General features: G+C 43.3%; 1 protein-coding gene across 2 annotated transcripts in view; it reads right to left on the bottom strand.

The window, feature by feature from the left end:
- The window catches only part of MOB1B (MOB kinase activator 1B), a 65963-nt gene that overhangs the window by 28304 nt on the left and 21567 nt on the right, over positions 1–16092 (bottom strand). Inside the window, exons 1-2 of one of the 2 annotated variants that reach the window (XM_074993796.1) lie at positions 14294–14491; positions 7779–7945 (exon numbers count right to left, since the gene is read on the bottom strand). In XM_074993796.1, the coding sequence (XP_074849897.1) occupies positions 7779–7945; positions 14294–14364 (238 nt within the window). In that variant the 5' untranslated portion in view covers positions 14365–14491. Of the gene's footprint in view, positions 1–7778; positions 7946–14293; positions 14492–16092 lie in introns of those variants that run through there. The other variant, XM_074993797.1, reaches the window with a different exon arrangement.

Below are 16092 nucleotides of genomic sequence, written 5' to 3'. Positions count from 1 at the left end.
GTCGATTGGTTTTTTTTTACTTCTCCTGGTGGGTAATTCAGGTTTATGAATATTTGGTAAAGTTCTTGTAGTTTTTGGTCTCTGTCAGTTGGATCAGAGCAAATGCAATTGTACCTAAGAGCTTGACTATAAACAATGGATCTAGTCACGTGTGCAGGATGGAAACTAGAAGGGTGTAGATAAGTATAGCGATCAGTAGGTTTTCGGTACAGTGTGGTACTGATCAGGCCATCCTTGATTAGTACTCTAGTGTCCAGGAAATGTATCTCTTGCATGTTGTAATCGAGGCATAAGTTGATGGTGGGGTGTAGATTGTTAAAGCCTCTGTGGAATTCTTCTAGAACCTCTGTACCATGGGTCCAAATCATAAAGATGTCATCAATGCATCTTAAGTAGAGGAGTGGTAATAAGGGACGAGAGCTGAGGAATCGTTGTTCCAGGTCGGCCATAAATATATTAGCATATTGTGGGGCCATGCAGGTGCCCACAGCAGTTCCACTAATCTAGAGGTATAAATTGTCCCCAAAACGGAAATGATTGCGTGTGAGAACAAAGTTACAGAGGTCAGACACCAGATTGGCTGTGGTGGCATCAGGGATGGTGTTCCTGATTGCTTGTAATCCGTCTTTATGTGGAATATTAGTGTACAGAGCCTCTACATCCATTGTGGCAAGGATGGCGTTATCAGGAACTTTTCCGATGTTTTGTAATTTCCTCAGGAAGTCGGTGGTATCTCGGATATAGCTGGGAGCGTTGGTGGCATAGGGTTTGAGGAGGGAGTCCATGTAACTGGATAGTCCGGTGGTAAGGGTGCCAATACCTGAAATGATAGGGCGTCCAGGGTTTCCAGGTTTGTGGATTTTGGGAAGTAAATAGAATAATCCAGGTTGCGGCTCAGATGTTGTCTGCACTGATTGGCATGAAACGTCCCACCACATTGGCCTTGAAAGTCACACATGCTAATCTGAGGGCCCTGAGCTCTCTCACATTTATGTGGAGCCCAAGGTCCGAAACACTCCAAAGAGCCTGGGTTCACAGCTGACCCAGATGCGTTCCCCATCTTTGGTCCAAAGCATCCATTACTAGGCAAAATGAGGGCTGCTGAGGAGCTAAGGGGACTCCTGTGAGGATGACCCCCTCGTCCAACCAGTGCAGGGTCGACAAAGTCTGTCTCGGCACCATAACCACCAACTCTTAACTGTTTCTTACAGGGCAATACACTGATGACAGCCATAGCTGTAGAGGGCTCATCCTCAGCCAGACGTGCTGTACCACAAAGGTGCATGCTGCCATGTGACCCAGCAAATGCAGGCAGCACCTGGCTGTCATTATGGGAACTGCCAGGATGTTGCGGATGATGGTCTCCATGGACGTAGACCTGTCATCCGGCAGGAACGCCCTGGCACACCTACTGTCCAGCTGTGTTCCTACAAACTCTATTGACTGAGACAGGAGCAAAACCGACTTTGCCTCATTGATCAAAAGACCAAGGCTTACAAAGATTTGACGGATCAACTGTACATGCTGAATCACCTGCTCCCTGGAACGACCCTTAATTAGCCAGTCATCCATGTATGGGAACAGTTATGCCCCTTACCTGTGTAGGTGTGCTGCTACCACTGCCATGTGTTTGGTGAAGACCCTTGGAGCCACAGACAAACTGAAAGGCAGCACTGTGAACTGATAACAGTTCCCATGTGCCATGAACCTTAGAAACCTCTTGTGAGGAGGGCAGACTGAAATATGGAAATGTGTGTCCTGTAAGTCGATAGCCACGAACCAATCCCCCCGCCACTCCAGAATCAGGAGTATGAGACCCAGGGATATTATACGAAACTTTCTCTCTTTTACAAACTCATTTAAACATCTTAGGTCCAGAATGGATCTCAAGCCCCTCTTTGGTTTTGGAATTAGGAAATATCAGGAATAAAGCCCCTGTCTCCTGAACCTGGGAGAAACTTCTTCCATGGCCCCAGAGCCAAGGAGGCATTACAGTGCCTGCCATAACAGGATCGCATGAGAGGGGTCCCTGAAGAGGGACAAGGAAGGGGACTGGGAAGTGGGGTACAAAGAAAACTGAGTGGCATACCCCCTTCTCTACAGAATGTTGAACCCACTGGTCTGTGGTGATGCTGCACCACGTCTGGTAAAAGGGGGACAGGTGAAACAAAAAAAAGTGGGGATGCTGGAGTGGGGGAGACCAGTCCCACACTCTCGACAGTGTCATCAAAACTGAGGCTTGGGCCCCTGTGGGCCCTTTTGGTGGCCTTGAGGTTGCTGGCCTGAACAGTGCCTGCCCGTCCTGTTCTGTCTTCTACTGCCGTCCCTTTGCAGCTGCAGAAACTGCCTTTGCTGAGGATGGGGGTTAAAACGCCTGCACTGGTTGACAGGTGTACGCAGGCCCAAGAAGCAGAGAGTGGCCCTAGAGTCTTTCAGACTATGCAGTCCTATCTGTCTTATCTGTCTTATCTGAAAATAGGGTAGGGACATCAAAGGGGAGGTGCTGGATCGCCTGCTGGACCTCAGGAGGCAGGCTGGAAACCTCCAACCAAGCCCCCCGTGCATTGCCACTCCGGGTGCCATAACCCTTGTGGCAGTGTCCGCAGCATTCAATGCTCCCTGCAGGACCGCCCTTGAAATCACTTTGTTCTCCACCACCATGGCTGTGAAGCCCTGCATGGCTTCAGGTGGCACCATCTCAGAGAACCTAGACAGGGCGCTGACTGTATGAAAGCATTCCTGATAACCAGAGCCTGCTGGTTAGCAATTCTTAATTGCAACTGTCCCATTGAATAGATCTTCCTCCCATAGAGGTTCAAGCGTTTAGCTTCTCTGTTTTTCAGGGAGGGCCCTGGAACCATTGGCGCTTTCTATGACTAGCAGCAGCCACTACCAGGGAGTCGGGGGCACGGGTGCGTGAACAAAAGTTCATTGTCCTGGGATGGGACAAAGTACTATCTCTCTTTCCTACAGGCTGCAGAATAGCAGAAGCAGGGATCTGCCAAACCGTTTTAGCCATAGTAGCAATTATTTTGATTATGGGCAGAACCACCCTGGTGGGGCCTGCAGAGGACAAAAGGTCCGTGACAGGGTCCATTTCATCCCAGACCTCCTCTGCTTACATCCCCAAGTTTTGGGCCACTCTCCTAAGGAGCTGTTGAAATGCCCTGCCATCCTCCAATACAGATGAGGCCAATGAACCCGTCACTGCCTCATCTGGGAAGGAAGATGATGATAGCCCTTGCACCTCCATTTGTAGGGAAAGGGCAGTAATGTCCTGCTCAGGCACTTGGCCCCCCCCATGGAAATTATGGGCAAACCAAGGGGCACTGTAGGCGGAGCTGGCATAGGCACTGGCTGGCCAGAAAACCCCACAACAGGTGGCAAAATGGTACAGTTGCCACTCCCTGCACTTGAGTTGGTGCCAGTGGCTGGGCTGACACCTGCCCTATCGGCACTGGAGGTACAACTACAGATGGCACTGGCATTGAAGTGGTCCAATCCTGCTGTGACGGAGCCAATGATGGTGCTGAGGTCGATGTCAACAAGGTAGACACAGGCGGCTCCATGATGACTGCCACTTCCTGTCTTTATTACAGTGGTGGGATGCCCAGCAACACGGATGGTGTTGAGCTTGGGATTGTCGGGGCTCCCAGCACCGTTACAGGCACTCCAACAGCCTGGCCCTGCACCTCACGAAATGCCCACAGGGTCCAGAAGGGCCACTGTTGAGTTGCCTGCAAAGCCAGTGCCCAACCCTATCAGCCGAGCAACGCCTATGGTGCCTGTGATGGCCATGGTGGGACCTTCTCGAGCCCCACTTCATCCAAGCGGAAGGAGTCAGACTCCAAGGCCAATTCAGAAGCAGATGACCACGGCAAGGCCATTGGAGTCAGCACCGATGCGTGCACCAAAGGCAGTGCCGGTGCTGGAGTACAGGCCACCTGAAAACGGCCCACAGTTTGCTGGGTCAGCACTGGATACAGTGTCAGTGCCAGCGTTGACATGAGTGTACTGGTTGGCACCAGTGTCATGTCCATGAGCCCCGATTACTGTTTCAGTGCTACAGTGCCTGTCCCTCATAGATGGAGAAGGAGCCAACGCCATCAGCTGAAGCAGTCCTTCAACTTACGTGCCTCCCGACTTTCGACAGTGCACACCAGAGCCTTGGACTTGAGGCCAACCCACTTTGACTTCGGCAAGCGTGCCTCTCACTCCTCCTCCTTCTTCGACACAACTCCTATGGTGCCGAGAAGGAGACAGTGCCTGCACCTGCTCCCAGTGCCGAGAGTCCTTAGGCAGCACCATGGTCGATGGCACTGGTGTACTTTGCACAGAGGCAGCTCCACTCTCCACTCCTGCTGGAGACTCTTGAGGCTTAAGAGCTGCCTCCATTAAGAGGACTTTAAGGCGTTGGGCCCTATCTTTCAAAGTTCTTGTTTTAAAGGCCTTACAAATTGAACAGCGATCAAGTATGTGTCCTTCCCCCAAACAAATCAAACAGGTTGAATGGGGGGTCACTTTTGGGCATACGTTTGCCACATTTTGAACAAGTCTTAAAGCCTGGGGAGCCAGGCATTCCCCAGCACCAAGGGTGACGAAAAGCCCTGCATCGGCTATTAGTTAAAACACTACGACTAGCTATCAAATACTAAAACTATATACCGTACAAGAGGCTACTAGCTAATAATTTGAACAGAGAAAGCAAGAGCTCCAACGATGGGCAGCACGGCGAGAAGGAACTGAGTGGGGGGTCAGGCGGTGCATATACTGGTCATCATATCGGCACCACTCCAGGGAGCACCGCACCGACCCTATGGCTACTGGCTAAGGCAAAAAGCTTCTGATGACTGGGCATGTGCCAGTGCACACCCAACTTGGAATGGACATGAGCAATCACTCGAAGAAGAATGTCTGCTTAAATAATGGTCGAAAGTACCACACAGGCTTTGATGGGATGACTGTTATTGCTTTGAAACCCACATTCTAAGTTTCAAAAGAGTCTGAAGCATATCTCCCAAATTCTAAATTCATGAGTGTTGACAAACAAGCACAATGCAGACCACCCCTTTTTGACAGACTGAATGCAGCGCCTCATCCTTTTAACTTCCCCTTTTCAGTCACACAGATGAAGGTTGTAGCTTTTTTAAGTGGTGTTTTCCAGTTATGGAAGTGTATGTTATCTGGTGATTAAAATGAAGAACCAGAGATAATGGGTTTTATTTCCAGCTTTCACTGCATCCTTAGGCAAGATATTTAAAATTTTGTATCTCAATTTCTTTCTTCTTTGAAAAAAAAAAAAGACTATCAGGCTTTTCATAAGGGGGTTCAGAAGCTTTTATGTTATGTTTTTATGTTTACTGCACATGTAAGATTTTTACCCCAATAATTTAAAAATATTTTACATTTTTTGCCTTTCATCATCATTGAAAGTTCCCACAATGAAACAATTTTTAACACATGTATGTAACCTGTTGTCACAAAACATCAGGGAACAAAGTCTAGCAAGATTCAAAAAGAGGTTAGGAATTTTTAATGGATCATAAGAATATCTACAATTACATAAAATGATACATAAACCCCTGTGCAGCAGCCAATCATCCATCTCATCTACTATTCAAGGTAAGAAGAAACACATATGGGCATGGATAAGTAACTCCGTAATTACCCAGCAAGATTCTGCTATTTTCCCCTGAATTACCAAATCCTGGACATTGTTAAAAAGACACATCATCAGATGAGACGATACCACCAGTCTGATCTGGCAGGGCAATTCCTAGGTTCCATTTTTCTCCTGTTTATTGCCATCTCTGCCCTCTCACGCTGAGGCTCAGTGCTTTACTGTGCACAGAAGACTGGGGCACAGTTGTGCCTGCAGCATGAGAAGAACACATACTTCTACTAGGGGGGGCACACAACGACATTAAGCCTTCTTTATGTTTCCTACAAAGGCAACAAACCCAATTTTTGTCTTTTCCTGGCCATTTTTAGTAGGCATTGCTGGTGGCAAACTGGAGAGCGGTTGAAAGTATGAGTGGTATATGAAACATTCTGGGTAACGTTTAGTCACCAAAATTAGTTTACTTGCTTTGCAAACAGTTTTAAAGAAACCTATTCATGCTAAATTTTGTAAAAGCCGTTTTAATGATTTATATGTCCTTGCAGTGTTGGAAACTCGTATCATAGCACTGTACAGACACATGGGAACTAGAAGGTCAAGCTGGGCAGTACAGCCTTATTGTATAAGCAACAAAAAATGTGCACAGGAAACAGACTGTTTAAAATATACGTTTGGCCAAAATTCTATTTATACTGCTCACTAATGTATACAACGTTGTGCAAGGGGGAAAAGGGCATCACAACTCCAAGTTCCTGCTCTGAAGAATGTATAGTCAAAACAGATAATAGGTAGAATACCAAATCATGTGGTTATTACAGCTAAAACTGACATTGAAATGTGGGTCTAGAGGAATTCTGATGGAGGTGACTGGCTCATCAGCTGAGTGTCTATTCCAAGATGAGGGTGAACCATGAAAGCAGCACAAAGATAATGAGTGATCAGGAGAGGATGAGAGTTGTAGGCGGAGATGGTGTTCAAGAGAGCTTATTAAGCGAGGAGAAGCTTCAACTTACTACAGAACAAGGGAAACCAGTGTAAAATAATCAAAGGGCAAGGAAGAAGGGAAAATATGACCAGAACACAGAGAAATGATGATAATTTGGGCATCTCTTTTGCATAGACTGGATGGGAAGAAAAAGAGAGCGTAATCAACTCAGGAAGTTATCAGAACATAGGCTACCATTCTGCAAGGAACAAAAGGAAGACATTAGCTTTGGAAATGTAAAGAAAATTCTCAGGATTTGGTGAGAGCAGATGAGAGGCATTCTATACATACATACGTATAATCTTCACATCTGCTTTACACTTGGCCCTGAGTAGTATTCATCCAAGGAAGGATTGTGTGGAGACCCAAGTACGGTTGAGAAACGGCTCTCATTGGAACCTGAAGGAATAAAACTCTCTACAATGACACTTAGGTATTTGCTAAAAACATTTTCCCTTTACTGCTCACCTGATTTGTGAATGAGCATTCAGATCAGAAATGAGCAAGAGTGGGCCGCATCAGTGGCCCTGCTTCATCTCAATGGACTGCAAAAATGTTGTTCTCAATATGGTCTCCTGGAAGAGATTAGTTTTGCTAACTGCTCTTGCGTATTTACAATTTGTGGGGTGTGCCGATTGAGCTGTAGCACTGCTGTGATCGGATGCAGAGGGAGTTCACAGCTCTCGCAGTCAATGTTGAGCGCAATCAATACATGCTCCTCACTTCATGGTCTCTTGCTTTATATATGTGTCACTTTAGTAATATTAACACACACAAAAAAGTGACATGGATGGAAAGCACCCGAATATGGCAACCCTGTGCATGAGGAACAGTTAACAAAATGTCTTGATGGCCACACACTGAACCCCAATTGGCCATATGTGGCGCTCAGGCCACAGATTGCCCACCTTTGATTTAGATTTTAAATGCAAAGAGAAGCAATTTGTTCTGGAAAAACTCATAATTTCACCACAAGGAGCAGTGGGGCTTTTAGCTTGAATCACTTAGCTCCCGTAAATTTTAAGCAGTTTTGCTCTTTCAATTACAATACAACAAGCAGACTGGCCAGTGCATTGAGAACCACACTGCACGAGAGACAACTATGCAATTGTCCTTCTCCATTATCAGCCCATATCACCATCCATCTCATGCAGAAAATGTCGGTCAACTTACTATTAACTGCGACCCATTCATTTAAATCTTCACCTTCGGGCAGCATAACGGCCATCCGGAGATTACCGCTTCCAAGAGTGGCTTCTGCATGTTTTAACAGTTCATACTGGTGAGACCCTTCTGGAATGTTTTTCTTTGGTTTAAAGGTTTTAGAAGAGCGACTACCACTGTGAAGAGAGGGGGGGAAAAAAAAAAAGATTTAAAAGAACTTGTAGGAAATTGAAGGGAAGGAGAGGGCAGCAGAGAAGTTAAGAATCCGCATAGCACTAGTCATGAACATCGCCTCTCCCCTCTGTTTTTTATTTAGATAGCAAGAGATGTTTACAAAAATAGAAAGCTACACATTACAAAATTGACTCAGATTTACTACATAACTATTGAAATTCAAATTACTTCCTGTTTCACTGTATTCTCATCTGTTAATATTATTGCTGAGCCAGATGAAGAAAGAGAATACTTATCCTATCACCCATCTCACTGCAAACTGACTAAGTCAAAACATTTTAAAAGTTCCTTGACAGAATCAAGATGACAACATTTTAAAGCCACTAAAAAGAAACGCTCATGCCTCCCAAAAATTGAGAAACAGCGCTGATCAAATAACAGATTCTCTTTTACTCAGGAGTCACACGAGAAAAACTGAAAAAATACCAGTTTAATGTGAACCCACATATTTTTCACTGAATTAGAAGAACTGTAAAAAACTGATTTTGAATCATCTGAGGTATTTTACCGAAATTTTGTTCGGTTTTTAATATTCATGTAAAGTCAACCAAAACATTGCAGTCCAATCAAATACGGTTTTCCAAATTTGTTGTTTTGATTTTAGCTTTTCTGGGTGTTTTTCACCTTGTGTGTGCTTTAAAAACTGTCCAAAACTGAAATGTCATTATTATTCCCTCAATTAAGCACACAGTTTTAGCCCCTGGGAAAAAATATATATATAAAAAACTGCACCTAGCTCTACTGGGAGACACCTGGGGTGAGGGTGGTAACAAGGGAAAATGGAGAGAAGGTAAAATTATTACATTTAAAGTAATTTCTTTCAGTGTAGAAAATAAGTAATATTATACAACTCTGGGAAACATACATTTAAAAAGCTAAACCCGGTGCAAGAAGAGTTTGCTATTACAGGAGTCACAAAAAGATGAGACTGCCCACTGCTGAGGCAGGGTTGATGCCTGGAAAATATTTGTGTGGCTACATTTTAACTTAAGGTATTGTAAATAGTCTTTTTCCCCCTCTGTTTGTATTTGCACTACCTCAGCACTCTGTTCATTTTTCTGTTATGCTGCAAACATGAAAGATCAAACACCTGTTCCCACAAATCCTAAGTATTACAAAGAAGTGCATGAAAAAGTGCAATAAAGACATTTTTAGATTGTCTGAATGGGGAATTACAAGAACTTAACATTGTTATTTATCAAGCATACCATAAATTGCCATCTATGTGAGTAAGTCTTTCAGGACCTAACTGAAAAAGGAAAGGGGAAGAAGCAAGTTATTGAAATTGGAGTTTACTAATCAGGTACACTTCAATTCCACTGAATGGGAATCCTCTTAAAATGAGAGAAGAGCCCTTAAATACTCCGACATTTACAAGACCATGACTTGGTCTTCTAAATGCTAATCAGTGCTGTGCACACTGCTTTCCTGTTCTGTAAAGCTATAATTTTCTTCTTTAAAAATCAAGAGACGACTTCTTAAAAATGACCTAAGATTCGCTAAACTAAGACATATAAATATTTGTCACATTCCAATTATGGCATTAAAAGGTGGCTTGCAAAAATGTATGTTTGCTCTTTCTTGAGGCTTTATGAGTAACAAAGAAAGCCTCAAGTTAAAATTAGTTTAATTTCTTTACATTTTGGTTACCCCCAGCAAAGTGTCAGCTATTTTTACTGTTGGGTTATCCCAACCAAAGTTCATACTTTGGAAATAACTGCTAGAAGTTCTTCCTTTAAGCTAGGTTCAAAATAGGATTATATACATCCACAAACAATAGGTCTATCAATGACTGTTAGCCAAGATAGTCAGCCATACAACCCCACGTTCTGGTAGCCCCTAACCTCTAACTGCCAGAAGCTGGATCTGGATGACAGGGGATGGATCTCTTGATAATTACCCTCTTCTGTTTAATCCCTCTAAAAATACCTGGCATTTGCAACTGTTAGATGACAGGATATCGGGATAGCCAGAGTACTAGGATGATCCAAAACAAAATTTTTATGTCTTTCTTCTCTATATAATATCTTGTGCAACAACAGCTGAATGAAGTTTCCCGACAACTTTTAAAATGAGCAAACTGATCACGAGATTCTGAAACAGTTACTTTCTCCTACCTGATCTGGTAGAGATTCCATTCCATTTGCAAATTCCAGAAAGACTGGTAGCCATTATAATCCTTGCTGTCTGAAGGCACACTAGGAAGATTTTATCTGGACCTTCCTCAGGGCAAGAAGAATAGTAATGGCACATGGGGCATATATCAAAAGGCTAATTTTTAATAACAAAGTTCTGTAGATTAAAAAATATTTGAGCATAACAAACATGCCAGCCAACTCAACAATCCATCTTTTACACCAACAATTTTATGAGGAACTTAATAGCACTACACTAATTAATTTTTTCTTGTCCGAATTCAGGAGACACCTGGATGCCTTTGTGATGGCCAAGGTGAAGTGGACCAATGTGACCAAAATATCCAGTCATAACTGCAGAGGTTGCCTGCTTCACCTGAATCCGAATGCTGTGAGGGTCACCCTCTTTGGATGGAGGCTTTAGTGTACTTTGGGATACTGGGCTTGTGCTTTTTCTGTTTGGCATGCTTCTTCTCAGCATCAGGACCAGAAAAGATTAAAGCAAAATGGCTTGGTCTCCCGTGCGCATGTGTGTGTGTGTACATTCTCCAAAAGCAAGACAAGAACGTTATCCAAGAGAGTACGAAGAACTACAGGTGGATGGGAACCTGTAAAAAGGAAATGGAAAATACGGAACCACCCTTAATGTAACTAGGGCAGCAGGAAAAATGACAATACCCAAGTCTTTCAATCGAAGTGGCTATTGAGGTACATGAATATCTTGTTTGAGAGGATCAGGGTAAAAAACAGGAGAGAAGCTAACCCCCTGTGCCCTTCTGTCCTAAGCAATCTAAACTTCAGAGGCTCTAAGTAAGTTGGAAATATATACAGGTATTGCAGAGGCCCAGAGCCATCCCTTAGGTGTGAATGGCAACAAGAGCATGTTAATATGGCTCTCTTTGGAGCCCCAGAACAATCATATTTCCACACCCCACTGAAGATCTTATTTGCTAGGCTGGGAAGCATTGTGGTAGGTTCTGGAGGATAAGCAGACTTGTCAGGGTAGTCTAACACTGCAGAAGGTACTGGACACATTTATAATTGCAGCTGGCTGCTACCGCAATTAAGAGTCACTGAGTAGGAACAGGAAACAGGTGGCTCTGATGTAAACCACTTGTAAAATGCAGTCAATAATATTTGTGTTTCACCCTAGAGCATCAAGGCATGAGAACAGCATCTCAAATACAAGAGCTGTTGCTCATGGGGAATGAGGAGGAGGAGGAGAAATTACTGCTGTGTAGAGAATTCACCAAGCAGTCCTCCACCCTCATTTACAGCCAACCCAACTGTGCACAAAGTAATGCAACAGAGGTGGAAAAGACTCCCAAAAGACCGATAATGGAGTGCTTTCAGCCCGTAGGAAACACTGACTTCCCATCCTCCAACAAATTCTCTCATTCAGCACTGGTCATGTTCTGAGGGTGCCAGATGAGAGAAGTTCAAACTGTACAAGTTTACAGTGTACAATACCACTGTTGTTTGTAAAGTACTCGATATATCTTTGTTATTTGCTTTTTAATATCTAATCTTGTTATTCTTTAGTGTTATGCATCTCTAGGTATACCTCTCTATTCAAAATATTTGAATATCCGGCAACCTCCCGGTTCCGGGGCTGCCAGATATTAAAGAGTTTACTCTTGTACCAGCCACAGTGATGGATCCAAAAATATAAGAGATTATTAAAATAGGTGTTTAGTGTTCAGTGACCAAACATTTCTTCTCTCAGTCACTCAGGTTTCAGGCGTATGCACTCAGTCACCCCACTATTTCTTCAGTATGGACAAGAAAGCCAACTTGATATTTCTAATGTAAAGCAAACCAACGCTATTAGATGGACAGACAGAAACAGACAAACTAGGCCACTTTCAGATCTTCTTTCTGAATCATAAACCATTAAACAACATAAAGTGGTTGGGGGAAGCAAGAATACCCAGTCACTCTTGGCAGGGTTCCATTTGCCTTCACCTACCCTGGTCTACAACCTGGGCCAACATTTTACCACTATAAATGATTAATACTGATAAACCATAACTGCTGTGAGTAATCTGGTGTTTGAGGCAGAATGTACACCCTACTTATATAGGCTATGTGACAGATGGATCTCAGTGGGATGTAAACAACTACTGTTAGTAATTTAAGTTACAAAGAGTGGATCTTGGTGGGTTGGTCTAGAAGCACAGAAGCTAGCTGTTCAAAAGGTATATAAAATTCTTCAGTGTCCCACACAAAGAATCTTCATCTTTGTGCTGGAAGAGGATGAGACAAGACAAGACATTCAATGTTTGATAAAAGGGACCAGTGAACTCTTTGTTTTTACTTTATCATAGAATAAGCAAAAGTCAAGGTGAGGCTCCCAGGACAGGAAACACGCACTTGCACTTGATAAAACATGGAGTGTGTAAGGGACAGCAACCCTTAAAATAGATTGATGCGATCTGTAGTTTACACTATGAGATCGACTGCTAAGTTACACAAGCTCAGGCCTGTTCAATACTTGGATGGAAGACCTTCCTTTTAAAAAAGGAAAACAGGATGCATAAGGACATGCTGGCAATTCAGTAAACAGCAGGGTTGTGTCAATAAAGTGTTACATGGGTGTGGTGTCTCTTTAAAGTACACAATTGCAGATTTAAAAAAAAATCAATCAAGCCTCCCATTAGCCCAAATATGCTCCCACAGTCTCGAAAAATGTACTGTCACACCTTAGTTTCTTCCCCTGCCTACCAATCTGGCTAACACACACCCACACACGCACAAAACATAGTACATGGCTCAATGCAACCAGCTCCCTGAGTTACAGACACCTCTGCTTCCCCCGCCATTCTCCTATTCTGACTCACAGTGTCTGTGTCACTACACAACCCAGTCATGCAGAGACAGCAAGAGCTGGTATAATGTAACACTTGGGGGAAGGGCAGGGGAAAGAAAATGTAAAGATTCAAAAACAAAAGATAAAGAGAAGAAGGAGAATCTAGAACAGGAGTCACAAAAAGCTGCATATACACAGCATGATAGAGGCTGATTTACCTGTCCCATGCAATTGGGGGATTAAGCACACAAGAAGTCTTCCAAACCCACACTCTGTACGTACAGTAGAGATTAGAACCTATTACAATATCTCTACACCAACTCCCTTCCAGAGCAAGTTTGATCCACACCAAACTTTTTTTTTTTAAACTTTGTGCAGTATTATTTTAAATTTCACTACTGGCAGGGCTTTGGCTAATTTAACTGCCCTGTTGTTCTGCTACTTACATTAAATTATCCTTTTCTTAATTTCATTCCAATATAGTCTTCAATTATAACCCCACACCTGTTCGCCATGCTTAGTAATTCTCTTTCTCTATAAATTAAGCAGTCTCAAAATAGACTGTAAAATCCATCACTTTGCTTTCATATGCTATATATGCTTTCCCAAACTGAGAAACACGAGGCAATTAAAAATCCACTTTATCCCTTCTATTTCATATAAACTGGTTTGTGACAAACGTAATTACAAAATCTTATTGTTTCATGGCAGCTTTCTTCAGTCCTCAGACACAAATAACCAATTTTATGACAAGAGCGTTTTGGTTTATGGCTGCTAAAATGATAATTTATTATCATTGTATTATCCCAGTATTATATTATATTCCTATTCACACTAAAAATAAAGCCAGTTACTTGTGTGGTCCAGTCGAAGGTTTTAAGATTGTTTCATTGTAAGAAAACGTGAAATCCTCTCTTTCCCATTTCATTCCCTGAACTGTTAAAATCATGTGTATTACATTTACTCTTGGATAAAGGGAAAATAAAAGCAAAAGAAATGTCTCATGCAAATGTAATGCTAAAATTTCCACTTTCCTTTTAAATTAGATGGGTAATTGTTAACTACACCAAATGCATCAAACAAAGAATGAGAAACAATACAAGTCTCATGCCTTCCCCAGTGTTTCTCTGTCAACTTTAATTATTTCCTTCATAGTTGATCCAAGTTTCTAAACATTCTTTAAGTTTTAAGTACATTTGCTTCACTTGATTTCCACCTCACACACTTCCAAAAACATTTCTGAAACAGTTCTATGTTTGGAAATAACTGTAGAGTCAGCCTCTAGATGCAGATTTATTTACGACTGAGCTAGAAACATGTTTAATGGAATAAGGCAACTGACTCACTTGCCTAAAAAGTCACTAGGCAGCCTACACCTCTCAGACAAACAAGCTCTTCCCTTCTTATAGGTAGGCATCCTTCGGTCTGCACAGACTATGGATCACGCCCTTCGTAACTCCATTTAAGATCATCATTTCCAGCGCTGACTGTGACTGTGGAGGCCCACATGAGAGTGACAGTCCTTGAACCAGTATCTGTTGCCTCCCGTGTTGGTTCAACGCCGTTAAGTGATGCTGAAGTACCTCTTCAGGCGCGAGCCTGGGCAATTTTTATGGAGACCCTGGGCTGCCCAGACGCCAGGCCCCGCCTTCTCAGCTTTACTGATATCGCCCAAAGGAAAGGATAACCTCTACATTTGGTACCAGCTCAGCTGCAGGAGTTGCCAGGACAGTGCCAGAAGTTGACACAGAACCACCTTAGGACTCCCCTCCGGATTTTCTGTCAGGGTTTACTCCCTTAGCCTTACTCCTTCCCAGAATGGCCCACAAGGCAGTGGGGCATCTTCCTCTGCCTTCACAGGAGTTGTCGATTTACAGCACCACACCTCCCGGTCCGCCGTTGAGACTGTGCATTAGAAGGGAGAAGGAACAAGTCCCTCCATAAAGTTGATATGTGAGACAGACCAGACCCTCCCCCCACTGCGTTTCGCCTGCGAGCCGACGCAGTTGCCCAGGAGATGGCGTCGCTGTAATGCACAACAGCTGCTATGAGCCAACAGTGAGAGTTGAGTGGTGGGTGAGGACCAGTGCTTCCGTCCGCCTGAAAAGGCACAGCTGCCAGAGAGTCAAAGGTGCTACCTCTACCCCAGAAACCCCCGTATCCTCCCCTTCTAAGAGTCTCACATACTTCATTGCTTTAGCACAGTATTTCCCAAACTAATGTGGCCATAGAACACTTACAGGCTTGGAATATATTGACAGAACACAGACGTTCATTGGTGGGCAGGGAATTCATATCAAAAAATTGCCACACACAATGCTCAAAAGTTAATTTCAAAAGAGGTCTTTTTAGATGTCTGATTGTACAAAGGACAAAAAATGAAAACATCTGAATGAATAACTCATGTCCTTCTCATAGCAGGGTGATTAGCAACCCTATAATTATGCACAAAATGAAGTACAAACCCAAAACAAAACATCAATTATAACAGCTGAAAGAAGAATGGTTAGTGTCATCTGGGCTGTCATGGGGCACAGACTGGATCCACTTACAATCATGCTGGTAACTTGCCCCATTCGCAGTTGAGATACACTAAACCACTTCACTGTAGTTAGTTCTCTAGTACCATGGAAGACAAGTTCTCCCACAATTCACTGGAAAGAATAAGAGCAGCACACCTAACTGCAGCATTAAGAACCTTTTTCAGAGAGAGGGACATGTTAGTCTTTTTCAGCAAAAACAAGGCAGAGCCCTATGGCACCTTAAACACTAACAAGTTTAAGGCACAAGCTTTCATGAACTGAGCTGCAGCCCCTGAAAGCTTATGCCCTCATAAACCTGTTAATCTTTAAGGTGCCACAGGATTCCTCATTGTTTTTATTAAGAACCATGGAATACACCGCAAAGTTCTAGAAGTCCTAGCATCACTCATGAAGGAGTGCAGCATCAGACTGGATCTTGTAACTCAAGTATTGCTCACACCCAATGTAACCTAACCAGCACGGTCTGGCCTGGGTCCCTCATCTTCAGAGTTAACTCCGTCCTATACAAAGATGTATCCACAGGGAATGTTTATGTGAGAGATACTCAAGAAAATTAAGGTAAACCAAATAAGTGTGAAATCCGTGTTCAGAAATTAAACCAT

The sequence above is a fragment of the Carettochelys insculpta genome, chromosome 4 (assembly GCF_033958435.1).
Source record: "Carettochelys insculpta isolate YL-2023 chromosome 4, ASM3395843v1, whole genome shotgun sequence".
NCBI lineage: Eukaryota > Metazoa > Chordata > Testudines > Carettochelyidae > Carettochelys > Carettochelys insculpta.
The sequence above is the reverse complement of the archived record's forward strand: the minus strand, read 5'-3'. Positions and strand labels throughout refer to the sequence as shown.